At 48.7% G+C, this 25,287-nt stretch overlaps 3 protein-coding genes across 9 annotated transcripts; 1 reads left to right on the forward strand and 2 right to left on the reverse strand.

The window, feature by feature from the left end:
- Positions 1-1,641: 1,641 nt before the first annotated feature.
- Positions 1,642-7,560, reverse strand: il17rel (interleukin 17 receptor E-like). Its single transcript, XM_052055336.1, has 16 exons — positions 7,292-7,560; positions 6,736-6,763; positions 6,472-6,621; positions 6,040-6,146; positions 5,812-5,926; positions 5,630-5,674; positions 5,419-5,558; positions 5,275-5,346; positions 5,142-5,196; positions 4,899-5,062; positions 4,327-4,371; positions 4,057-4,111; positions 3,786-3,922; positions 3,660-3,713; positions 3,526-3,586; positions 1,642-2,124 (listed from the first exon to the last, which is right to left on the reverse strand). Exons 1-16 carry the CDS (start codon positions 7,403-7,405, stop codon positions 1,994-1,996), a joined length of 1,473 nt encoding a protein of 490 aa, XP_051911296.1. The 5' UTR covers positions 7,406-7,560; the 3' UTR covers positions 1,642-1,993.
- A 1,047-nt stretch (positions 7,561-8,607) lies between these two features.
- LOC127593718 (protein phosphatase 1H-like) lies at positions 8,608-12,855 on the forward strand. The gene is made up of 10 exons (XM_052055334.1): positions 8,608-9,367; positions 10,265-10,448; positions 10,554-10,931; positions 11,076-11,188; positions 11,268-11,352; positions 11,641-11,759; positions 11,973-12,036; positions 12,111-12,218; positions 12,301-12,452; positions 12,538-12,855. The coding sequence occupies exons 1-10, from the start codon at positions 9,132-9,134 to the stop codon at positions 12,683-12,685; spliced, it is 1,587 nt and encodes a 528-aa protein (XP_051911294.1). The 5' UTR covers positions 8,608-9,131; the 3' UTR covers positions 12,686-12,855.
- A 717-nt stretch (positions 12,856-13,572) lies between these two features.
- Positions 13,573-25,051, reverse strand: LOC127593710 (ubiquitin carboxyl-terminal hydrolase 15-like). 7 transcript variants are annotated; one of them, XM_052055317.1, is made up of 22 exons: positions 24,898-25,051; positions 24,480-24,607; positions 24,079-24,209; positions 22,742-22,868; positions 22,513-22,658; positions 22,186-22,247; positions 21,881-21,970; positions 19,878-20,025; positions 19,602-19,775; positions 19,311-19,469; positions 19,003-19,227; positions 18,841-18,924; positions 18,143-18,237; positions 17,874-18,056; positions 17,678-17,796; positions 17,306-17,590; positions 17,148-17,218; positions 16,857-16,972; positions 16,603-16,752; positions 16,411-16,514; positions 16,211-16,299; positions 13,573-16,010 (listed from the first exon to the last, which is right to left on the reverse strand). In XM_052055317.1, exons 1-22 carry the CDS (start codon positions 24,984-24,986, stop codon positions 15,690-15,692), a joined length of 3,096 nt encoding a protein of 1,031 aa, XP_051911277.1. In that variant the 5' UTR covers positions 24,987-25,051; the 3' UTR covers positions 13,573-15,689. The 7 variants fall into 7 exon arrangements, 6 of the variants coding, with proteins under 6 accessions (XP_051911277.1, XP_051911278.1, XP_051911274.1 ...); XM_052055318.1 differs by lacking the exon at positions 21,881-21,970; XM_052055314.1 differs by having other exon boundaries at positions 17,306-17,796.
- Positions 25,052-25,287: the final 236 nt, after the last annotated feature.

A 25,287-nucleotide genomic window follows, 5' to 3' on the forward strand; every position in this document is an offset into this window, starting at 1 on the left:
CACACCCACCAAGTGGCCTCCTTGTGGAGAACCCAAATAGGGTAATCCTCAAACGGTATGTGTTGAAGAGCACCAAAAAAAAAAGGGGGGGGGGGCGGCTGAGGGAAGAACGGCGTGAAGCTCGGAGTTCCACGGAAAAGGTCTGCTTTGCCAGCCGGCAGAGGCATGAGATCATCGGCCCCCGTTAGCCCTCCCCCCGTATTTTCTCTTTCACCCTTGAACCTTTCACCCAGTCCCCTCGCGTTCCTCCTGTCAGTCGTGCGTCTTTCCATGCATACCTGAGGGCATAAGTGCCTCCCTCATTGTTTGACATCAAATTTCCACTCGGCGCACTCGTTCTAAAAAGGCCTGTTTGTTTAGCGCAAAGCCCGGACGCGAGCCCCACTCGCCGATGAACTCGCCCGGGGTGCAACACCCTGTTGGAATGCCTGGAATTCTCCACAACAAGGATTAGCTCATCCCTGTCTGTTGTGTTTGTCATTCTCCCACCCCACCTACCCCCGGGCCCCCTCCCGGCAGGGGTTTAGAGATGACCCAACTGATAGACACACACAAAAGCTCGACCTGAAGGCCTGAGATACCAGGGCAGCTTCATCCAAAGAGCACAACATTGTCCTGCAAAATGCAAGCTATGTTACCTGAGTTGTTTTTTTTTGTTTTTTTTTTCTAAGATTAGGATCATTTGTGTGCGTGTATGAGTGGCGGGGGGCCGGGGGGTGGGGAATCCTGTGGAGCCTTCTCAGCCATCACCAACATCAGAGACACAAGAGCAGCGCACATTCCAAAATAGCCGTTTTCAAGAATAAGGAGCATTTTCATCAACGGTACAAAGTCGGAAACAAAGCACAAGATTTGTCCCATTTATACTTTTGTGCCACCTCAGGACGCTTATCGGACTGGAAAGATACATCTTTACGGGAACCAAAGACAAGCACCGTACCACTTTTTAGTACAAATATCCACTTTCAGTCAATATGCAAATAGAGAGACCGTGACCCCTGTTAATAAATAATGTCAATAATATGCTTCAAAAGAACGCTCATTACGCGAATTGTTATCATGTTGGCGGACCTGTGTTAAAGCAATTGTTGGTCAACGTCGCCCTCTTGTGGACTATATTATATAGCACCAAAAACAAATGCACAGTATAGGAAAATATTTATTAAATCCATTTAGTATTTACTCAAACGATGACATATTGGTATCCTGTATGTGTTTGATTCGATTTTTGTATCACATGTAAATACCTTTAAACATGTAAAAATAGCCATCCAATAATTAACATTCCATTTTATTACATAATTTATTGCTCATTATTAGTTTATCTATTTTTTTCATATTTTGCTTTGTCACCTTAAATAACATTGTACTTAATGGAAAATAGTATTACTATTATTGTCAACATAGTTTTAGCATTGATGTAAATCTATTCCTGCAATATATATTACAATCCTATAAATTCAGATTACAGCATTAACGGTAACAAAGTAAAAAAAACAATTAAGTAAAAGAATAAATACATTCAATAATTATTACAATCATTCCCTGTTTGAACATGGGAAAAGACAGCCATGGAACACCAAAGAGCAAACTCAATAATGAAATTGCATCATAAATTCAGAGATACGTCCACACGTCAAATAATTGTAATAATTAATATTTATTTTTGGCTTTGTCCCCTTGAATAGAGATGGTATCACCTGACTCGTCCAACCGGGGTATGCCCTCCATGTGACTTTGTCCTGAGAGATGGTGGAAATCCCACATGACAAAACGTCACTTGTATTTTCCCCCTGAATGCAAACGGACAGGAAATCGAACTGGCATCGAATGAGGAAGTGCCCCAGTGTACATATTGCTTAAAGGAAGCTCCTTTAACATTTCAACTTGAGTACTGACAGGACGCTTGAAAGAGGCCTGAGTTCATTTGAAGTGCTCATGTACATGCGAGTAACGCTGACTGACTGGCTTCTTTGGATGTCTTTGAATGTCTTTACCTGTGGATCATAGCAAGGATCGCCAAGGTGGTAGCGGCAGCTACGATGACGGCGGCGGCGGCGAGGTAAAAGCAAAGCGGGATGGTGTTCCAAGTGGCTCCCGTGGCGAGGAGAGGCAGCGCCTGACCTGTGAAGGAAATGGACAATGGCGCTCAAAACTACATAACACGGTGCCTCGACTTATGTTCACTCTAAATTGTCAAGCGAAAGCCCATTTTCCCCCAAATTGTGTGATTCAATCTGGTAAATAACAAAGAGTGACAACATTTATTCTCATGAGATTTATTCTGAACTGGCCAAAAGAGGCCACGATGGATCTAAAAAGTCCAATTTGATGTAAGCAGCATACTGCTGACATTAAAAAAAAAACTTTCAAAGACCCCAGTCGGCGGGAAGTACACTACCTTTGCTTGAACTAAAAACAGGGCTGTGAAATAAGGCAGCGAAAATCCAAGGAAAAGTTAAAGGGGGGGTCTGACACAGCCCCCCAGTATGAGCATCTATTAACTTTTCTCTTTTAACTTGTTTGAAATATTTTTCTTTTTGAGGGCATCTTAACTGTGTCTGACCTAAGTCAACTTACACTCTCCTCCTATGCCCTTTGAAATATCTAACAATTGCACAATGTAATTCATCTGTTAATCAAAATAAAAGTTAAAAAAATGTAAATAACAATTGAAAGGAATGTTTATGAGAGAAAACTTCAAGAGGCATTTGAAAATGTCTGTGAAAAATCACGCTCAAGATGAAAGTGAGCGATACCTTGTTGACTTTATGTTCAAGCCAATTCCACTTGCATGGCTTTTTCATGCAGTTTTCCTTGTCGATTTTTTCACACCGTATTCCCGTTGTACAACGTCTCTTCTTGCGGCAGACATTCTATGATACTCTCGTAGCAACCTTGACTACTAACGGTGTTTGTTTTTTCTTTTCAACACCTGTTTGAGAGCGAATACCGAGACAGGAAAGCCAAACGTTGGTACAAATGCCGTAAGCCATTCCTTGCACTGTCGTAAAAATCTCAGACAGCCAAAAGTTGGCACAAATGCCGTAAGCCATTCGCTGCACTGTCGTAAAATAGGACGTAGGCAACGTCGTCCGTCGGTCAAATTCACGTAGGCAGTCACGCAATTTTCAGCCGAAGTGAAGTTGTCGGCTTTGCCGAGATGCGGTCAAAACATGTTCTATGCTCAGCTGGTGTAATAATAATAATAATAATAATACATTTTATTTATAAGCGCCTTTCAAGACACCCAAGGACACTTTACAATAACAAAAAACAAAACAATACACGGTCCGGCTGTATTGCGCCACTGTCGCCGCGCAAGGCTATTAAAGTCAAGTAGACACCCCCCCCCCCGCCGCCCACCCAATTATTTTTAATGTAAAAATTGAGGTTTTATGACAATCTTTTTTTTTCCACAACAGAATCCGCGGATATTTCACAGCTCTGAAAAAAACCACAGACACACAAATGAAAACACAATAGGGAAAAAAAAAGGGTGTTGCTTTGTGGATGGCTCCTTACTGGGTTCCAGGGTGAAACAGTGAAGGACCGTGGCGGCGTAATTCACATCGATCCTCCTCACCTGCGCAAGCACACACATGCCTTAAAGTTTCTTGTCGGCTAACGGATGAGCATTTTTGACGATGTAAACGTACATGAATACAAGAGTGAGCGTCCGGCAAGGTCAGGCCAATGGACGAGTGCTCCCCCTGATGAAGACATAGTGGTTGCAGCGGTTTTTTGCAGACATCATAGAACGACGCTCACTTTTGGCGACCTACCACTTGCGCAGTCGTGCGGGCCCCTGTCGTGCGACACGCCGCAGAGCCTTGGGACGGCATGCACGTGTCAATGCGGAAAGTGGCGTTGATGTGTGAGGTCAGCATCAAACCCTGCGGTGTCCAGCTCACATCCCACACTGAGAAGAACATTTCGTTGTCATGGACACATACAAAATATGAGGACTGTATTTTCTCATTAGTCCCACACATTACTACAAAGGCCACAGAAAAATATTATTTAAACAAAAAGGTTGAGAATTGAAAGTCATACCTTGGAGTCTTCTGACAAAAGGACACTTGATCCAAGACTGGTTGCCTGCAGTGAACTGATCAATAAATCAACAAACAACAAATGTCAATTGTAGCACATTGTTGAATTGGCCAGTTTTTAAAATATTTACATAATATTGGAATATTTTAGCTAGGATTTGGATTGACATAATTATTTCCCCATTAGTTTGAAGGCTAAGTTCATGTTAATTCATTCAATGCCAAGGGCGGTCTCCCCCCCAAAAAAAAAATAAAAATAAAGAGTTGTTACCTTCATGCACAGTTGAGGGTGAGGGTCCACTTTTGCAAATGTTATCTGAAAGGCAACATTTTATCCTACTTGAGAGTTGGAACAAATACAAAAAGTGCTGTGTCTGCTAAGGTCATTGCGTCGCCTTTTTTTTTTTTTTTTTTACTTAAGGCCCGAGTGATTGACGGAGAAATTGCACCTTAAGAATGTTTCCAACTTGAATGCTGCCAGGCGTTCATGATTGGGTCAAAATGCGTGTTTTGCGGAATACACGATACTACTGAAGCTTTATTAAGACTATTGAAATGTGCGCCTTGGCTTCCCGTCTTTGACCACTAGACGGCAGGCTTTCACCAAGGCTTTCAACATTTGATCACAGAACAAAACCGTTCTGTTTTTTTTTTCCATGTTTAGTGATAATCGAAACTGACGGCAAGTATAAAGGAAAAAACTGACTAGTCACACTGGCCACATCATGACTCAGCTCAATAAAACTTCACACAACAACGTCATAAAGTCCTCCGTGAGTCATCACTAATTTCCAATGAATGAATGAATGACAAGGCGTTGATGACTCATCACATTTCGGCGACCTTTCCTCTGCTGATATTTCGCCAGGCGCTCTCCACGTCCACGCAGCCGCCGCTCGCCTCCCTCTGACACAGTGCCACCCGGGCCGAGAGCGGACAGGCGGGTGCCCACGAAAGCGCCTCCTCCAGCGGGTCGAAATGAATCCCGTGCCACATCTCCTCCATGCCTGCGTGGACGGAGACGTCATCAACTGTACTCATAATGACGGACGCTGGTTGAATCAAGAGCAACGAAAAGTGACTCACTGTCTTTGAAGGGGCAGACCTGCACTCTGGGGGCGTCGATCACCGCCGACCAGCCCTGCGGAGGATCGGAAACGTATCGTTTGGCATTCGAATGGAAACGGTCGGTGGGTTGTGCTCCGCTGGGGGTTTTTACCTCGATGCACAGGCATGGCAACGGTCTGGAGAAAGACAGCACGGCACTCTTTTGGGGTTCCTCTTTCTTGATCTGGATGGTCAACAAAGGAGACTATTAGCCACGATAGGTGGCCGGAGTTACATTTACCGATTCTTGTCTTACGAGAGCGCTAGCTCCCGTGCCGGTGCAGATGAAATCCTTGTGGCACAGTCGCACTTGATAGTCGTGACCCTCCAGCATGTCGCTCACGGTGACGTGCACCTCCTTCCTCTCCCAGTTGACGTCATGCCATATCCGGCCAGCTAACGGGAAATTTTTAATGTCGGTTGTGCGTTTGGACAAAAGCGCGGTCGACATCTGGAAGTGTACTCACTGATGCATTCTGGGACGTTTCTTCTCAGATCCTTCCACGAGCAGTCTGTCGTGAGACTAATTGTTAGTTCATTATTACCGAAAGGTCATGTCGGAAAAAAAAGGCATTTCTTGCCAGCACGTGGGTGAAAATGTACATTGGGATGCTGAAACATTTCTAATAAACATTGCACGCCGCGGCACCTGGAGCTTGGTAGGTCCCACTTTGAGTTATCCCACAGTAGCTCGGCAGCGTGGCCACGGTTACTCTCACTTGCTGCCGCGGGTAAACGCCGACGCAGTCGTTCGCCACCTCCACCTGTAATGACATACCGTGAAGATGAGAGGGGGTGGGGGGGAAAGGCTCCTTTGCTTTGGTTTAGGCGTGTGCGCCGTGATCTTTGGCTGGGATTGGAATGATTTGACCCGTACCTGCATCCCTGCCATTGCCCGCCTGGACGCCTTGGAGATGCGAATCATTCGGCACTTGGGCACCGACGCCGGCGTCTCGGAGCAAACGTACAAGCCGTGGATGGACTCTGGGGATTGAAAATATTGACGTCATTGTGAGCCAGAAACGACTGTAGGGATGTTCGATATCACGATACCGAGTACCGATACCTCTTGTACTTTGGATATATAATCGATAAAGTTGCATTTAACGCAGTGATTTTTTAAAAATAATGGTGAACCTGTTGGTTGGTGGTGTCACTCGATTCCATAAATACCCGAAACTGAGGCCAGTATTGCACCGATACTGATACTCGGTATCGCTACTTGCTCATCCCTACAAAAATGTTTACAGCCCGTTTCTGATCACTCTTTTATTATCATTATTTTTTTTTTATATAGTAATTGACGCACTGGTAAGGTGTACGGTGGTCTTGATCCGAAGATGCATGGAGCATTTCTGGCTCCCCTCGCACATCACGGCGGTGGAAAAGCTGAGGTTGCGGAAAACGGAGGAGGCGTCGAGCCCGTCGGCGGGCTCCTGGCACGGAGGAGGAAGAAAATCTGTCACAAAGAAAGTCATTTTTAACAAGGTAGTAAAGGTTACTTCCTCCATCACGACACGTGTAGTTCCCTTTTAAGTGGGGCTGGAGAGCGCTTTGGAATGTTTGCACTCACGGGCTGGCTTGGTCTTGCATTGGAGGCCCTGCAAGAAGAAAAGGTCATAATCAGTCAAACATCCCAAAATCTAATGAAGTAGACAAAGAAAAGTCATCCTGGACGATAAAAAAAACGAAATTGAACATGGTCCACAATAAATAATTTGATACTTCAGTCCGTTATCCAGCATGAATGAATGAACTCGGTTTTTGTTGTGCCACTGAAAATATTTCAACGTTTTTTTTTGTTCTGTGTTATTTATCAACAAGTTTTTTTTTTTGTAAAATGAAATAAAATAAGGTGGGTGGAGGTTGGGCATCCTCTGAACAAGGTGCTGATTTCCAAAACAGATTATTTTGAAAGAGACCCGAACAACTATCATTGTTACAATAGTTACTCATGAAACAAAAACGCATACATGGAAAATCCACTCACTGAGGTAATCATCCCATCTTTAGATTATGTGATTACAAAGGTATGCAAACATCGTTTGATCATTTTGGGTGGGGGGGGGGTTGAAAATAAATCTAGCCTGAGAAGAATCAAAAGGATGCTTTTATTTATTTTTTCTTACCCGAGAGCACCTTGTGCCGCATCTCTTGATCCTTTCCGCTTCCACGTGTTGTCCAGCGGCTCCATAGAAGCCAAAGCCGGAGTGGCACATCAGCAAGGCAGCCCACACGATCATCTCCACCAACCACAAATTCTTCTTCTTTGGACTGGTTTGTACGCGTCTCCCGCCTTTATTTGTGAGACGTCGGATGCTGATGTCATCCAATGGTGGTGTGATGGGCCAGGGCCTTGGTGGTAAATGTCTTTATCGTGGGGGTGGAGCTTGGCGCATGAGTGTCTGGAAAAAAAAAATCTATTATTAGCAAAAAACAGGGAAGTTCATTGTGTTGGATGACAAAACAAAACCATAAATGGTTTCTTGACACATTGAGCAGTAATGCTTCAATGCTTTCGGTACTTACAGCGGAATACAAGACAACAAAAGGAAATGTGTAAACATGCACTGCGCTTCACATCAGTGCGTGATGCACATTTCTGGGAATGGGTGGGAATTTTTTGCCCTGGAGCTTTTTATCTACTCTCGATGCATCACTGATTGTCATGACGCGGCATCATTTCCTTACAGCTCACAAGTGGCATTGGGTGAGAACGTGTAAATGGCGCCCTCTGTCAGGACGCGAGGTGTATTGCAGAATGCCGATCAAATTACGTCATCACAATACACCTGACGTCAGATCTTTTCCAAATACGTGTTTCATGAAAAAGCAATCATGGGACCGATACTGCCTAGTTTATCCACGTTTTTTTTTATTGGGGGGAGGGGTCAATAGTCAGTGATGAGCAAAATGCGAAAGGTCATCTTTTATATTGATATAACGGGTGACAAATGTGGCTTGCTTGGATTGTCAGTCACAGTGCTCGCGGTGCATCACGCACTCAGATGTCGGTTGCGTCTCTATGCGGCATCGGCGGGGGGGATTTATTCAGAACCTGCTGTCTATCAGCTGCTGTGAAGAAGCGCTCATCCCCTGCACGCTGCAAAAAGTGTCGCGCACCACTACCCGGTACGTGCGCGCGCGCGCGCGTCAGTGAGCAAAAACGAAGTGAATTTGGAATAATGACCGTTAAAAACGATAACCGTTGTACATATAATCATAATGTGGACCGTTTTGCGAGTTAGATTGGCGCACAAAAAAGTATAGTTAGGGGGGGAAAAGGGTAGCTCAGGATATTTCCCAACCGAACGTACATCGCAAAAACATGATTTTGGAAAGCAAACTGGGAGGGGAGGGGAGATTTAAAAAAAAAAAGGATGGAAGGATGGTGAAAATGGGATGCGAGGGACAAATCGAAGGAAAGTAAAAAGGGAGGGGCATGACATGTAACAACAACAGACTTGAAACGCGAGCTAGCACTGGCATCGAAATACTCTTTTGAATCCCAAAACCTGGCAGAAACCTTTAGAACCGGGCTCGAATGCAATTCAAGTTTTTTGTCTGAGCTCGCATGCTGTAGTTGTGATGCATTTTTAACGAACCCGCAATTGCACGTCTACGTCTTTTGACGTATGACGTAAATAAAAGCAGAAGGTGCATTTCTTACAGCGTGGGTTTACGGGGGCGTCACGTGACCCACTAATTCCGCGTTCCCGACGCCCGGGATGCTGTCTCCGGCTGTGCATGGAGGTGCGCCCGGCTTTGCCTAAGCCATCCTAGCCACTATTCCTCCCCTACCATCGATGCGGCATTGACCGAGCGAGCGCGCGGGCGGGCGGCTTCTCTTTGTGCCGTCGAGGACTGTCGTCGAGCGGCGCGGCCGAGCTGGGGGGCAATCCGGGGAAAGGGAGCCGCGGCGCCGCGCATCGGCCGCCCGACACTCCGCCGCCGCGGCGCACCACCAACATGCTGACTCGGGTCAAGTCGGCGGTGGCCGGCTTCATGGGGGGAATCATGACCGGCGGCGGTTCCGGCGGAGGAGGCAGCCCCGGTTCGGATCTGCCGCTCAAATTCCCCTATATGAGGCCGGAGTTCCTCGGGCTCTCCCCGGATGAGATCGAGTGCTCGGCGGATCACATTGCCCGGCCCATCCTCATCCTGAAGGAGACCAGGAGATTACCGTGGGCCACCGGATACGCAGAGTAAGTCACCGGCGCGGAGTTCCGAGGGCAAGAGGGTCTCGGGCATTGCTTTTTTTGTGTGCGTGTGGGGGGTGGGTGGGGGGGGGGCATCACAACAATAATCCACATGGTGCGCATGCGCAGACCGAGCTGCACCTGTTGTGAGCCCCGAGGCGTCACCCTTCGCCACCAGTGCACGTCATTTGGCGTGCACGTTGCATTAAACTGCACAAGTGGCTTGAAAATCAGACGCAAAAAGTGAACAGAAAGTCTCAATTATCTTTTTTTTCCTCGTATTTACAAGGGACTACAGACATTCGCTGTTTGAGTTTAAAATTATGCGTTGGTGAATATTTGTCACACACAAAAGGTCAACCGTTTGTGAACACTGCATTCCTCACCAGCAGATGGCAGTAGAGTCAATTCTTCCATTGGATTAAAACAATTACACAAAAAAATATAGCAGGAAAAAATTCGAATCAAAATGTCCAAACCACTTGAAGGAGAAAATGAGACCTTCATGCCAATTGAGAAGAAAGGCAAAAAGTGTTCCTTTTTTTTCAGCCAAATGCATTGGAAGCGTTTGGCAAACCGCGAACACACATGATGATATCCGTAAAACGCATCTAGTTTTACAGTCTTCACGATTGAGGCTCGGAAGTGTAACGTGTTGACATTATATAATGGCGCACACACTGTCGCATCAGGCCGTGGATCTGCGAGTCAGATGCTGCCGTGCACAAAACAACCCACAGTCGGGGGGGTCTAAAAATAGTCATGCTAATTTCTCTCACACACCCTCCAGAGATGTCCGATAGGCAAGCGGGGCTCACTTTGATGTCGTTATCACCACTCCCCCCCCCCACACCTTTTTATTGAGGGATTTTATATCTACATATATATCTCTACTTCCTTCAGAGTGATTAATGCCGGAAAGAGCGCTCTGAACGAGGACCAGGCTTGCTGCGAGGTGGTGGTGGTGAGGCGGCGGCCCATTAGCTACTTCCCGCCCCCGACGCCCAGCAAGACCCCCACGGCCAAGAGGCGCAACTCCCTTCCCAACGGCGATGGCCTGCGCTTGGAGCAAAGCAAGCTTGGGGAGGTGCGGCCAGGCGCGCATTGCTGCAGTTTTTAAAAATGATATAAATTCATTTTTTTAAAAGATTGCATTCTACCTATTGACGGAGACACGATTTGGGATTTCCAGGACAACGAGGGACTCGTGTTCCACTACTGGGCCTTGTTCGACGGCCACGCCGGTTCCGGCGCGGCGGTCGTGGCCTCCCGCCTGCTCCAGCACCACATCGCCTGTCAGCTCCAGGCCGTCATGGAGATTCTGCACAACCTGGCCTGCCTGCCGCCCACCGTCCTGGGCGAGGAGCCCGACGGTAACCCCTGCCTGCCGGGCAACACGCCGGGCCACCAGCAGCGCTCCCTGACCAGGGCGGCGTCGCTGCGGGGTGATGCGGCCGGGGCGCCGGGCTCGCCCAGCAGCACGCCGCCGCCGCCGCGCTTCTTTGCCGAGAAGAAGATCCAGCACGAGAGTTTAGTGGTCGGAGCCGTGGAGAACGCCTTCAAAGAGATGGTAGGCTCTCCCGCCTCCGTCGTCTCACCTCGCCGTTTTATAATATTAGCATTAGCATAAAGAAATATTTGTGTCTATCTGGGGCCGGGGGGGCGGGGGGGGTTGGACATATTTGAACTCCACCCCCTGTTTTTGTATCTGCAGGATGCGCAGATTGAGAGGGAGAAGCAGGGCTACAACATCACAGGAGGATGCACGGCTCTGGCGGCGGTCTACATGCTGGGGAAGCTCTACGTGGGCAACGCGGGCGACAGCAGGTCCGTGCATCCCAGTTCTCATTGAAACGTGCGCACGTGTCCGTCTCACTTGCGAACGAACTTTCTGTCCGACGGACAGGGCCATCATCATCAGGAACAATGAGATCGTTCCGATGTCGACGGAGTTCACGCCGGAATCTGAACGACGGAGACTACAATTCTTGGTACAATTTGATTTTTTAATGAGTGAATAAAGCAAGAATTTGTCTTGTAATCGCTCAGGATTCAAAAGATGTTCAATATCATCGTTAAGTTGCTTTTTTTTTTGTTTTGTTGAAATTATTATAACATTTTAAACTGATTAGGGAAGCCTGAGATTAATTTTCATAGAGGGATTCGGTTTTGTGCTCAGTCATGATGTTTTACGCCTGCTTTTTATATCTGTTTCTGCAATCCAAGTCTCTGCCCACATTTTTAAAAAAAAAACCTGGCGTTTTTTTGTGCATCTGCAGGGTTTCATGCAGCCACACCTGCTGGGGAACGAGTTCACACACCTGGAGTTCCCACGCAGGGTCCAGCGGAAGGAGGTCGGGAAGAGGATGCTCTACAGGGACTTCACCATGAACGGGTGGTAGGCCGCGTCCTCGCATCTGCACACGAGTCAACGTTGACTGGTCAAAATGGACAGGTCGCGTGTCAACTTACGAGGAAAAAGGATCTCAATTCCTTGATTAGCTCTATTTTTTTATGAACAACAACATTGGAGGGGGGGGGTAAAAAAAAAGGCATTCACAGGCTTTTCTCGCATGTCATACTCACATCTTGGCCGGTCTTTTAAAAACAGGGCGTACAAGACCATCGAGGACGACGATCTCAAATTTCCGCTCATATACGGGGAAGGCAAAAAGGTTGGATGAACGCCGCACTCTCAAGAACTTCACGCTTCCGTTCCCACTGAGGCAACGGCGCTTTGGTTTCCCAGGCTCGGGTGTTGGCCACCATCGGCGTGACGCGCGGGCTCGGCGACCACGACCTCAAAGTTCACGACTCCAACATCTACATCAAGCCCTTCATGTCCTGCCTCCCCGAAGTGAGCGCTGTTGGGGAGGGGGGAACAAGTGCAATTTCATTCAGATGGGCAGCAAAAACGCCAGACTTGTCTCAAACAACAGGTGAAGGTGTACAACCTCACGCAGTACGAGCACGGCGCAGACGACGTCCTGGTGATGGGCACCGATGGCCTCTGGGACGTCCTGTCCAACCAGGAAGTCGCCGAGGCCGTTTCCACTTTCCTCGCTAACTGTGATCCAGATGACCTTCACAGGTTGGGATTTTTTATTTTTTTTTCAAGCAGGAGATGTATTATTCGACTTAAAAAAAATGACATTCTCTCACAACCTCACGGTTAGGTATACCATGGCGGCGCAAGATTTGGTGATGCGAGCCCGCGGCGTGCTGAGGGATCGAGGCTGGAGGATCACCAACGAGCGCCTGGGCTCCGGGGACGACATCTCCGTCTTCATCATCCCGCTGATGTACGGCAACCGTCAGCCCTGAGGGAGGCGGGGGGGCTCATGGCGCACCTTTCAAAAGTCCCCCCCCCCCCTGGATCCTTTTTGCACATGTTTCTGTTGGGAGTGATAAGCCACAAGGAAAAAAAAAAATTGCGCTGCAAACGGGAGCTCGTTGTCCCGGTTAGGGCCACAAAAATGGCCGACAAGAGACTCACCGTTTTAACCCAATAGACTGCAGCGACAACAACATGGACTAAAGTTCTGGGATACATTCTAGGCGAAGACGGTTAAGTCAGGTGTCTCGATTGAGTCCTTAGCCTCTTTTGAGGTGCTCATAAAATACCCGTAAAATAGAAGCCACTGCTTTTTTTTTCCTGATACAGTGTAGCTTTCAAGGACTTCCTTTCTTATTGAAGCATCCTGGTAAAACTCAACAGCGGCTTAATGTTTTTCCATGCACCCGGTAACCTGAAAATGCGATAAGCTGTCCACTGTGGTAACTGCCGTCCGTCCCTGAAAGCATCAACAGTTCCCTGAAAATGAGGATCATGTTATGTGTCAAGTTGGCTGAACGCACCGGCAAAGAAAACGACTTAATTGCACTTTAATTCGACCTGCGTCACTTCACTGAGTCGAGAGGAGGAAAAAAAAAAAGCCTGTTTTGTGCATGCATCGTTGTGAATCTAAAAGATGTGCAGAGGGAAATTGAGGAAGTTCAGCGTCCTGAAATTTTATCGGCTACCCGCATCTTTCCTCCTGTACATTCCACGAGAAACGTGTTTGATTAGAATTCATATTCTGCACTTTGCGTGCCGTTGTTGACCATCCAAAGCGTGTTACTGTATCGTCTGATCAAGCCAGGGCTTGTGTTGAATGTTCATCCTCGCTTGACTTGTCATTCAGCCTTTATTTCTGTCCATTAGATGAATGTAAATGCTTTTTTTTTTGGGCAGGGATTCTACTTCTAGCAACAAAAAAAAAAAAAAGGCCACAAGTGGGGATTGAAGTGGCGTCGTGATTTTCCTGCTTTGTGAATGTCGACTGTACCTTTTGTATAAGGTTCCTCCATAAGTAACCCCAAAATAATACATTTTAATTGTGCAATGCTATTGTTTTGCGAGGGGTGGTATGAATTTAAAAAAACAAAAAAAGGTTTCCTTGCCTTACTTTTAAACCAGCAGTAAACGACGGTCCGTCTGCGATTCTTTTTTTGCCACTTGCACACACGCCAGACACGTCCCGCGGACAGGTGAAGAAAAGGCCCTGGAAAACTTTGCACAACTTTATTGAAGATTGTGTATAAATACACGTGCACATTTCAAAAAATGTAAACCCAAGTGAACTCAAGTGCAGCCAAACCTGGAAACCCCTTATCATGCAACGGATGACTGGATTATTTCTTTTGTACAAAACAAAGTCCCCCAAAACAACAAAGCTATCCTTTTATTTAAAAAAGAAAAAGAAATCCCTCCCTGACAAGAGCACAGGCACCACCAGCTCACCGTGTCCGTTCCCAATCTTGCCAGGATTTTAAATATGCTTCCTTCTTAAATCCTTACATATAAATAAACTTTATCAAATCTGCACTCATAGAGTGAACTCTTATGTACAGTACAAGTCCATTGCAGGGGTCTCTTTTGAAAAGCAAGGTTCGAAGCACGGAGATGCTTTAAAAAAAAAAAAGTAAAGGGTCGTCAGCTGAGAAAAAAAAAAAAATAGCCACACTCCACCATGGAGAATAAATCCATCGCCGGTGGAGGAATATCCTGCAACAATCTCCCACAAAAGAACTCAACTTGATCATGATTCCGAATGCTGAAAGGGTCTTTTTAACCCCAAACTCACCCTCAAAGCTCAACTAAGGCGGGAGAAGCCGTCACCCTCACATCGAATCAAACCAGAAAAGAAAAAAAAAACCAAAAAGGTGGCCCTTTTGAAAATCTAGAGAGGTTTAAAAAAAAAAAAAAGGCAATCACATACTGTACGTGTGGTCAGTGCTCACTGTGCATACATTCTGGCCCTCCTGTGGATTACATTAAAAAAAATAAAGTTAAATAACAAAGGAGAAAATATGGCCGGGACATGACAAACAGACCTTAAACTATGTTGACATTCAAGTGTGTTTAAAGGGCCCATGCAAAAAATAAAAATAAAAAACGGGGCAGGCGGGCGGGGAAGTGTGTGAGATTTAAGATTTAAGGCTGAGTACACACTTTTGTCATGATCGAAGAAGATGGAGCTCACGCTAAAATGCAGAGCGGGCTATTAAAGACACCGCTTCTTGATGATTTGGAGGTATTGTGGCACCTCATTTTGGAAGGTCTTAATTGAGCACAAAAGATGGGAGGAGGTGATAATCGGCCAACAGGGGGCGCCAAAGAAAGCTGGACATGAAACCAAGGTCACAGCAAAAGAGCAGCAGACCAAAGCTCTTCACAAGTTTGGCATTTTATGATTAATTTTTTTTTTTTTTACTAAATAAAAAAAATCCAAGAAGCGTCCAGACTTGAGATGTGTGACCAAGGCAGACATGTTGGGGTTCATCAGAGAAAAGTCACTTCACATTCATCTCTGAACAACTGCAGTGTTTGGCAATATTAAATTAAAAAAAAAAAAAGCGTATCGTTGGTGACTGTGCAAGTACAAGATGCCTCAGCGCAGAATGACAACAGAGCGCCGAGTGTTTTTAAAAATATGTACAAACTAAACATACTAAAATCGTAACTCGAAGTCTCTCCGAGATATAAAACGCTCGCCGTGGGAATCCGAATCCAAACGGCCGCAAACTCCTCGTGATACACACAAAAAGCAACAGGTGACACGCACTCACGCGCACACACACAAACAGTGATTCGGCCACAAACCAGGGCTCCGAATTCTCAGCGTACCGCCAACGCCGCGCCGACTTTGGCCCCCACCTGGGTGGGCCCCCCCCCCGATGGCGCCGGCTTGCCACGCCGCGCGTCCATATGGCTTTGGATGGGACAGATTCCCATCTCTCTCGGCTCTTCTCGCTCGCTCGCTGCGATCGTTTGCGACATCGCTCGTCAGTTGGTGCTCATGGTAACGTCCCGACCGGCCGCTTCCTCTCCCTCCTCGTTTTCCGACTCGTCGTCGCTCTTACCGCACCGGTTTTCGTTGGGGTCGTCGCTCGCTACGGTGGCGGCGGGAGAGGCTGCGCCCCGAACTGAGGAAGTGCTGCGTCTCGCTTCATTCTCCTCATCGGCCTCCACTTCTTCCTCCTCTTCTTCATCATCATCCTCCTCCTCCTCCTCTTCTTCTTCTTCCTCCTCCCGGTCAAGAGCAAAGTAGCCGGTGCCTTTGACGGTATCCTGGCGCTGGTAGAAGAGCACGTAGCCCGCTTTGGACTGGACATGAGCACAGTGGAGCCATGTGCATATCACCATCTACTGCGACCACGTGGTTCAAAATTCGCGACGCCACCGCCTGAAGTTTTTTTTTTTTTTTTTGGGAAAGTCATATAAAAAGTGGCCGCCCACTTGAAAACGTGTGTGACGCCATGTCAGTGTGCTCACGTTAGCACACCGACAGGCATGAGCAGACTCACCACGATTTGATTCTCGCCGGTGGGCGACACGCTGCTGTCGTCAAAGTTGTACCACTTTCCATCATCCGCGTTCTTGGCGTAAGCCGTATCTGGGCGGCGGGGAGAAAACGGCACCCGTTAAAACCGCGCGCGGCGGTCAAAATGCGCTTACAAAACGGTTTTCACATGTGGGACGGCCCGTGCGGAGAAGCGACGCTTACAGTGGCCCCCGCCCATGCCGCCGTAGTGGTTGGACACGGCGATGAGGTCGTAGCGACACGGTCCGCTGTTGGGGTTAATCAGGAACTCCGACATGTCCAGATCGCTGGCGGGACAGCGCATGGTGGGGGGTTGGGGGGGGCGTCAAGCATCGGGCCCGAAGACGAAGCGTCGGCCAAATGAACGACGTCTACCTGAGCGGGAAGTCGACGAGGGAGTCCAGCTTATCCCTCATGTAGCGACTGTAGGAGAACCTTTTCAGATGGACCACAAGCACTGGAGGCAGAGACCACAAGTCCAGCTTCTTGGTGGCCTGCTGGTGCCGCTTACAGTTGGGGCAGTACCTGGGAGAGACGCACGGCATTTCAAGCGTTTCATCTCGGGAATATTCCAGCAAGGGGGGACTCTCCAAAGTCAAAGCTGACGGGAACAAAGATGGCGCGCTGACCAAGGGTCCTCGGCTCCCAGCTTCTCCTTGGTGGTGAACAGTTCGATGCAGTCCTTGAGCTTGAAGTAGGCCTTCTTCTGGGGTTTGGACTCCATGCTCTCGTGCCTGTCAAAGTCCTGCAGAAAATGGACATGTCGGACTGGTAAAAAAAAAAAAAAAAAAGACGCCTGCGCCTGCCAACGTTTGCCAAACGGGTTACGGGCCCAGAATCCCGACAGGCATACCGGGAACTTTGCCGCGAGCAAATAACAGTCGGATAACGTACGTCGGGTTTTCGCCGATTGCGATTACCTCAACAGCCATGCTGTCAAAGTACTTTTTCTTCATCTCGGGTTCCCAATCCAAAGAGAGATAAGACCGTTCTGGAAGAGGAGGGACAGACTTCAATGAGTAAATTACGAAACGCGAGCGGAAGCTTAATCGAAGCCACGCCTCCGCGCACGCCCGACCATTGAGCCGCAAGTGTCCGTCATCGAAGCGGATCTGCCCGCCGTCCTCCTTGGCGAGCGACAAGTCCGCCGTCTTTTCCGCGTTGTTGAGCTGGAAGGTGAAGAGTCTCTTTTTGCCGCGCCCGGCGCTCCGCTGGCCTTCGGCGGAGTTCCGCGGGGCCGCCGTGCCGTTCTCCAGCTCGTTGTCCCCGCCCACCGAGTCCTCGGATTGGCTGTGCTCGTTCTCGGAGGGCAGCTCTTGATCCTGACTGGACTCGTCGTCCTGCTCGTCGGTTTCCATCGCGCCTGGAGGAAGAAACATTTGTAATGAAGACGGCGCGGGGGGGGGGGGGGGGGGGGGGGGGGGAAGGACGGTTGGACTCGGAGACTCACTCGGCGACCCCTCCTCCAATACGCCGTTGCTAGCGTTGCCGTTGACCGCGTGTGGTTTGCTTGACCGGGCGTCTCCGCAGTCGCGGTCATCCTCCGCCAGAGTGGATCTCACAAAGCGGCTGGCGGATGAGATTTTATGCTGGTGAGGAAATTCTTGACGTGACGCCGCGTTAAGACAACAGGCGTAGGAACGCACCAAAGGCGCAGGAGCAGCATGTTGTAGAGTTTGTCCTCGTTGAGCGTCCTGGGCACGGCGATGAGGAAAGGCTGCCCGAACAGTGGCGAGTTGCTCTGGTTGTATCCCGACTGTTTTTCCTTCAGGTGCACGGGAATCACGACGTGCTCCGTGTCCTCCGCTCTGTTGACGGCCACTTCAAACCTGCAGAGGCGTCGAACGTAGCGTGTCCCTTGATTCATTTTTCAGGACTGGACTGGTGGTCCCCGGTTATATCTCCAGACACTCACGCGTAGATATCGTCGCTCTCCATGATGCTGGTCAGGTTGTCGTTGGTGGCAAAGATCCGGTGGAAACGGTGTCTGTAGATGTCCGTTACGATCATCTAGGGGCGGGAGGGAGTGTCGGCGGGGGAACACGGGAGGAGTTACGACCGCGCGATATGTGAAGAAAAGTCAAGCGTCGACGCTCGTTTGGTTGTTGCGACTCGTTTCCAGCGCGCAACCTTGCGTGGCGGGATAGAACATGAGCCGAGGCGGATTTAGTTTAGACTTTGGTCCAGATCCAGGACTTTCATTGCATTTGTGGCAACGTTGTGACATGACGAGGCTTTTTTTTTTTCTCGCCAACAAAATGTGCAATTTGGTGCCAAATTAGGATGATTCATCCTTGGCAGAGGCCCGCGTCCTACCGAGAGCACTTTCTGGTTCAATAACAAAAAGGGCAAAACGTGGCCCGATGTGCTACTGAGGCTCAAGGAGACTTTAAAAGATTAAATGTCTTCTCGGGACAGTGGAAACGAGCCCGCCTTTTAATGTGGCAAGCGCTTAACTCATTCAACGCCAAGGACGCCTTTTCATGTTCAATCCCACGTACGTCTATAAAAAAAAATAATAATAAAAATAATGTGGTCGGGTCTTAAAATGGCCGCCACTGAATGAGTTTGAAGAGACGCACGCCGCTCGCCTTGACCTTGGAGTGTCCGTACCTTCTCAGCGGGCACCCCGGACAAAGTGGAGAGGGAGGTACACAGGTCAGAGATGTAGCCCACCTTTGGCACGGTCAGTTTGTACTGAAAAAAATAAAATAACAAAATCCAGACGTGAATATTGAGGAGAGTTGCTGGACTTTGCCTGCCGCTCAAGGTTACCTGTGTGGGTTTGGCCAGAGGATCCAGTCTGACTAGATAAACCTCCAGTGTGCGCTCTTTCTTCATGGGGAGAGGCAGCGTCAAGTAACAGAAAGGGTCAAAGGTCACGGAAACCTTGGAGCACACAGGACAAACCAAGGTGGACTTAAAAAGCCCATGAAAGATGTCCACGATTATGGAGTCGTTCCTCTTGATGTGGTTCTCCCAAGCCTCCTCGGCCACCACCTATCGGGGAAATATTTTAACACGTCTCCGATAAGATCCCAAAGTTGAGATCCACCTGCGCATGCCCCCCCGCCCCCCCACACCTTATCGGGCCGGCCGTTGGCATCCTTGAGCTGGATGTACGGCTTCTTCCTGATGCGGTTCAAGTCCTCGTGAAGGCCGTCCAGGAGAAAGGCCAGCAGCTCGTGAGAATCCTGCTGCTGGTAGCCTGAGAATTGAGGGGCAAAGCGGCCCACTTCGGTCTGTCGCGAGGTTCGGGAAACCAATGTCAAGTAGTACACACCCCAAAAAAAAAAAAAAAAAAAAAAACAGCAATGCTCTTTTTCTTTTTTTATTGCGCATGTGTGTGTGTGTGTGTGTGTGTGTGGTTCAACCTTGAAAGGCCTTGGCGTAACGTAGCGGTATTTGCAGGACCACAGTTGCTTTATAAGCTCGGCGTAGGCTCTGGCAATCTCCCCCTTCATGCCCAGCGGGTTGTCCTCGTTCAGCTCACTCGTGTACTTGTCTTTGACGAAGTAGTCCGTCAGGGGGGGGATATTGCTCAAACACTAAGAGGGGACACGAGAGCAGCGGAGGACAACGAGCGTCACGGGGGTTGGATGGGCTTCATTTGCATTTCGAGTGCCACGTTGTCCTTTTTTGCAAGTTACCTGCACGGCGGAGTTCATGAAGCAAGTGTTGCCGAGGTTCGACAGTCCGCACAGGCCCGCGTGCTCGCTCGGGCGACTTTGCTCCGAGTAGTCGTAACTGTTGCTGTAGCTGTGGTAGGACGGCAGGCTAAAGGTTGAATTCTTGGCGCTGCAATGAACAAGCAAAAACGCGTTTCGTCTCCGTGAGCCGAGAAATGAACGCGGAAAACGCATTCTCACACAGTTTGCGTCTACGGTTAAGCGCGGAGAGATCATTTCCGGGCGCTGAAATCAAAGGAAGGCCTGCAGCGAGCGGACCTCTGAGGGGGCCGCGAGGCAGCGTGGCTCGTTTGGGGCTCCCGCCGGTCGAGGGAAACGGCCGAGATGGCGGCGGAGGCGCCGGCCTCGCAGCTGAGCGCGCGGGGGTCCACCCTCCTGCTGTCCAACTCTACGGCTTCGGACCTCAGGCACCGCCAGCAACACAGGAGCATGACATCTCAACCCCTACGCCGGCCCGCATGCCTCTACGAAAGCGAACGAGCTCGGGTTTAAGTCCGGGGAAAGCGGATGCCGGGTCTTCATGGGAATCCGGCGTCGGCCATTGGCAGTTCCGTTTGAATTGAGTCTTTAAGCGCCTGATTGGACGACTCCCAAAGTCTACCGCGGGCCAACAACTAAAAAAAAAGGTCAAAACAAGTTTGCCTCCTGGATGTGAATCCTCGATTCAAAACGAATCATCTGCCATCTTTTTGGCGCACTTGTTAGCATCTCCTCCACCTGTCCTGTGGTCTGGTCTCCGGCACCTCCCTCTGGCCTGCCTGCTGCCGCTGCCGCTCTACTGCAACCGGCAGATATTTATAGCAGCGGCAGGGATGCTCAAGAGTATCGCTACCGAAACTCGAGGTGCACAGAGAAAGAGAGAGAGCATGAGGGGGGGGGGGATGTGGGCGGACACTACGAGGTGCTTTGATGGCAGCCAATTCACCGCATTCAGCTGAGGCTGCAAAATTTCATGAGACCGATGCCCCCCCCCCCTGTAAATGCACATTGATGCATGTTCTTACAAGCCTTTGCATTCAAACGCTCTTCGATATGCCGCGGTTGTCTCATGAGGGCTTTTAAAAAAAAAATCAAGGACAAGCTGAAGAAAGTGACCTTTAAAAAAAAAAAAATTATGACACCGGGCTTCCGCCGCATGTGAAGAGCAAAGTAGACAAAGAGTACTTTGAAGGTCACTTGCCTGCGAGAACGTGCGCGGCAATGAGCACACTGGGACGAGAGAAAGCATAGTGAAGAGCTGTTGCAGAAATGACAGTGACACGAGGTTGGGGGGAGGGGGGTGGAATAGATGCGCGTTATGCAACGCTGGACCATTACGTACCCCCCCTCACCCCCAAAAAAGAGGCCGCATGCATAATTTAGAAGAAACAATGGCGCCAAAGAAGACCCGCTGCTGCCAGGGAAAAGATGTCAGCAGCCACGAAATGACGGACTGGATATCAATGAATGTGCTGCATGGCTGTGAAATGTCAACATGTCAAAAATCCAGAATGCCCACAAGTTTGTTTTTTTCTACCCCCCCTCCCTCACCCCTGCATTAACAATGCAACCTCTGAAACACAAAACCAGTTTTGTGACATATTTTCTTTTTACTGCGATTGCAAAATTGTGTTGATTTTAGCTTGGAGCTCGAGGTGGCGAGGGGAAGAGCTGCCGTGATATTCGCCGATTTTGACTCGGGTGCCCCTGCCGTGCTTTGCCGTGGCTACGCGCGGACACGCGTCATCACGAAAGTGCCGACGACGACGCCCAGCGGCGCCAGGAGGCCACTCGCGGAATAATCAATCATATTGTTCCCTGCCGTCACCTCCAACAATTGGAAGTGCATCCTTCGCCGCCCCCCTCCCCCTTAATCCACAGCCTGACAGTGAAAAAAATTTGATCACAGGTTTGGCAAAACTGATCAACAACGGTGCGCTCTAACTCGCTGCCGACACCCACACAACTCGACTAGCAAGTCTTACTTCCTGCCGATGAAGCTGCCATTATGATTGTTCGCAAGAGATGAAGGCGAGATCTTTGGCAAAGCAGAGAGATTGGAAGCGCCGGATGACCTTCAAAAAAAAAGATGAAAGAATAGATCATGAGTTAGAGGGGGGGGGCAGATAGGCGTAGGATAAATCAAACTTGGATGAACCCAAAATTAAGTGGGAATGTAAGAGAAATGACAAAATCAAGCAGGGAGGATGAGTGAGGTGCAAGGGGGACCCCCGTTAGAGTTTTTCTTTTTGGGTTCACAAGCAAAAATAGAAGCCGGGACTGCTCTCACTTGGATGCGTCCGAGCCTCGGGGCCACGAGCCGTCTTCGTTCTTCTGCTCGATGACGAGAACCTGCAAGAGACATCGCGACGGAACAAGCTGAGGTGACGGGTGGGGAAAAGTGGGAGGGAATTTTTTTTTTCTTTAAAAGCCTACGGCTGCTATTGCAAATGCAGGGCAAGCTATCTGAGGGTTGATCAAAAAAAAAAATATTTCCAGATTTTCACAAAGCTCTATTAGTCAAAACAATTTCCGTGAAGGCCAAAAATACATTTTTCACGGTGACAAATAACTTCTTAAGCATCATGGGCAAAAAAAAAAAAAAAAGTCACACTACCTGTCCTTGGTAGAGGCCAGCATCTTGGATGGTGCTGTCGGGCTTGTTGAGAGGCTCAAAGGTGTTGCTCAAGTAGCGGTTCCAAAGTCTGGTTTCCTTCTCTTCGGGGATGCTGAAGACCTTTCGCATTTCTTTCTCTATTAGGTCTGCAATTTGGATCGGCGCTTAAGATTGGGGGGACTGACTCACTGCTGTAACGTGGGAGAGTTTTTCTTCCGGGTGGACTTACCGATGGTGTCGGCCTTGCTAAAGCGCCTGGTGATCACGTTATCCATGTTGCTGTCATCGCAGAGATTCAGCTCCGTCAGGTACACCTCCACCTTGTAGTACTTCACAAACATACCTTGCTCCACCACCTTGTAAAGATATGCGACACAGGGGGTATGGGGTGGGGGGGGGGGGGGGGGTGAGAGTATTGCGACAATTTTAATGCGCACTTGTGTGATGTTGACATCCTTCCCTCGTGGCATATGTACAAGCCTCCAATTAGTACTTCCAAGTATCTTAACGGCATTCTGTGACACTAGAATTTGAGCCCCCCCCGTGTCGCAAACTCAAGTAGCGCCCTTTCTTTGTCGGGTCAGATCGTGTTCTGAAGTCATTTCTCGGAGGGAACGGAGTTGGCGACACGGCTGCCACTCGTCTGAGTGGAGCGCGGTCGAGAGCACGAGTCCGAAATTAGCAGCACCTTGTGGAAACAGCTATGGGCTCACAGCCTATTTATTTCAACGCCGCACAACGCACTTGAATTCAAAATCGCAAAGTACAAACGTCCAGCAGAACTGCAACAGCCACACACACACACACACCGGCTCATATTCACCACCACTCGGATTCGACGTGACCTCAGCAGGCCTCGCTGAGCTTCAAACGAAACGAGGACGATCATGTAGCCGGTGCTAGCTACATGATCGTTAAAAGCTAAAGTTAAAAGCTAGCTAAAAAGACGCGGCAATCTCGTGACTGAAGTCCTCGTGTGTGTGTCACCCCCCCTCCCAAGCCCCTAAAAACGAAATGGTGAGTCCACGCAAGGCGCACGAGATAAATAAAAAGCATGATGAACCTCCTGCATGTTGTGCCTCGTAGCACGCTCCATGTCGCTTTTCAGTCATCCAGAACGTTGCCTGAAAATAGAAACCCTTCGGCCACCCGATACGTCCCGGCGCATACATGGCAGAATGGGAGGGTCAATGGGAGAGAGGGAGGGGGGGGGGGACAAGTGGGGGTGGGGTGGGGGCACATATCGGCAGCCATGATAGCATGACTAGACAAATGTGCAGGTGGCATCTGACAATAGCCAAGTTGTTTTGGCCGACACATCTCCAGGTGTTTGCTACAACCAGCAAAAAAAACAAAAATAAATTGCACACCTAGCGAAAATAGTATTGAAATCAATTTTTTTTAAAAGGATACATTTAGTATCATGGGAACGCTTCCAAATTTTCTTGATTGTGTTTTTACACGAACAATACACAAGACCAGCCATTTTAAAAGCTATCAGATACATTCTCAGAAGGAGATGGATATTATTTCACCATCATGCGACACAATTTCACCAAGTCATACCTTGCGCGCAATTGGCTCTTGACTCTCCGTCAGCCCGTACCAGCTGACCAGCTTATTCCAGCCCTCCGTGGGAACCAAGATGTAGTGAAGCTCATCGATGAGGTGCTCCTTGATAGCCAGAACATCCCTATCTAGAGGTAAGGTAAGAAGTGAGAGGCAGGTATGCAAAATGGCCCGACAAACAAGAGAAGTGACAAAGCAAGCTGACAATAAGCACAAAACACAAAGAAGGTATGCCGCAGAGAATTCCATCAGCCTTGAAAAAAAAAAGAAAAAAAAAGACCTGTTTAACAATGCTATTTGTGCTCCTCTGAGCTGATTGTTGCTAGTTGCCAGAACCATGCCTCTATTCTTATGGAGTGAATTCAATGTCTCGGGATACAAATAAACAACTGTCTTACCTCGGAGAAGACCGGCGTTATCAACCGGTCCAGGGTAGACATTCTGGTCTCCCATTTGATATTTGTCCCAACTGTCAAATCCCACATATTTCTTCCACTGTTTGAACCAGTGACTGTCTATCAGGTACCTGCAATGATGACAAAAAGTCCAATTTGACACCAGTTATCACTGTTAGGTGAGACTGTAAACAAGCATTAAACATGGGTGGATTTCAGAAATCGCCATTTAAACGTTTAGGAGGGAAATATTGTTTTTTATCGCTAGCACCGAGTTGAGTTCGGGTTACTCAAAATGTGGTCAGTTGGCTCCCTGATTGGGACAGGTGTGTTTTCCCCCGCTTTCGTGACGTCGACAGTCGCGGCCGAGGACAGCGGCGCCCTCGCGGCGCTCTTGAAAATCCTCCGAGCTAACTCTTACCAAGTGTCGCCCTTTTTTAGTGGCGTTTTCATCAGTGCCGCGACCTCTCCTCTCTGGGTTTCCAGATCGGCCGCTCCTCCTTCCGCCATCTTTCCTCAGTCATGCCGCGGTGCATGATGGGTGGGGTGGGGAAAGCGGCGGAGGCGTTTCAGAGGCGCGTTGTGCGCGAATAGGGAGTGACGCGGCAATTTTCAGCCAATCGGGAAGGAGTAACGGCATCATTTCGAAAGGAGCGCATACGTCATGTTGAAGTTGTGTCATTTCTTTTTTGAAAATGATGACAAGTGTTTAGGTTGTAATATGTTGACAGTGAGTCATTTGATGTTTATTTTACAAAATAGAACTAAATGTGACATCGCCTGAACTTGTATGCACTTCTCCCTGCATGTA

This window comes from Hippocampus zosterae, chromosome 21, assembly GCF_025434085.1.
Source record: "Hippocampus zosterae strain Florida chromosome 21, ASM2543408v3, whole genome shotgun sequence".
Taxonomy (NCBI): domain Eukaryota; kingdom Metazoa; phylum Chordata; class Actinopteri; order Syngnathiformes; family Syngnathidae; genus Hippocampus; species Hippocampus zosterae.

What these genes read in the sequence shown, in the direction of transcription:
- LOC127593710 (XM_052055313.1), bottom strand. Translation starts at nt 24,986, where the DNA reads ATGGCGGAAGGAGGAGCGGCCGATCTGGAAACCCAGAGAGGAGAGGTC. An exon ending in AAGAGCCAATTGCGCGCAAG is followed by an intron (nt 22,869 to 24,078) that starts GTATGACTTGGT and finishes TATCTTTACAAG; the next exon opens with GTGGTGGAGCAAGGTATGTT. An exon ending in ATGCTGCTCCTGCGCCTTTG is followed by an intron (nt 17,797 to 17,873) that starts GTGCGTTCCTAC and finishes CTCATCCGCCAG; the next exon opens with CCGCTTTGTGAGATCCACTC.
- il17rel (XM_052055336.1), bottom strand. Translation starts at nt 7,405, where the DNA reads ATGATCGTGTGGGCTGCCTTGCTGATGTGCCACTCCGGCTTTGGCTTC. An exon ending in GACCACCGTACACCTTACCA is followed by an intron (nt 6,147 to 6,471) that starts GTGCGTCAATTA and finishes TTCAATCCCCAG; the next exon opens with AGTCCATCCACGGCTTGTAC. An exon ending in TGGGACCTACCAAGCTCCAG is followed by an intron (nt 5,675 to 5,811) that starts GTGCCGCGGCGT and finishes GTCTCACGACAG; the next exon opens with ACTGCTCGTGGAAGGATCTG.
- LOC127593718 (XM_052055334.1), top strand. Translation starts at nt 9,132, where the DNA reads ATGCTGACTCGGGTCAAGTCGGCGGTGGCCGGCTTCATGGGGGGAATC. An exon ending in AGCAAAGCAAGCTTGGGGAG is followed by an intron (nt 10,449 to 10,553) that starts GTGCGGCCAGGC and finishes TGGGATTTCCAG; the next exon opens with GACAACGAGGGACTCGTGTT. An exon ending in TATACGGGGAAGGCAAAAAG is followed by an intron (nt 12,037 to 12,110) that starts GTTGGATGAACG and finishes TTGGTTTCCCAG; the next exon opens with GCTCGGGTGTTGGCCACCAT.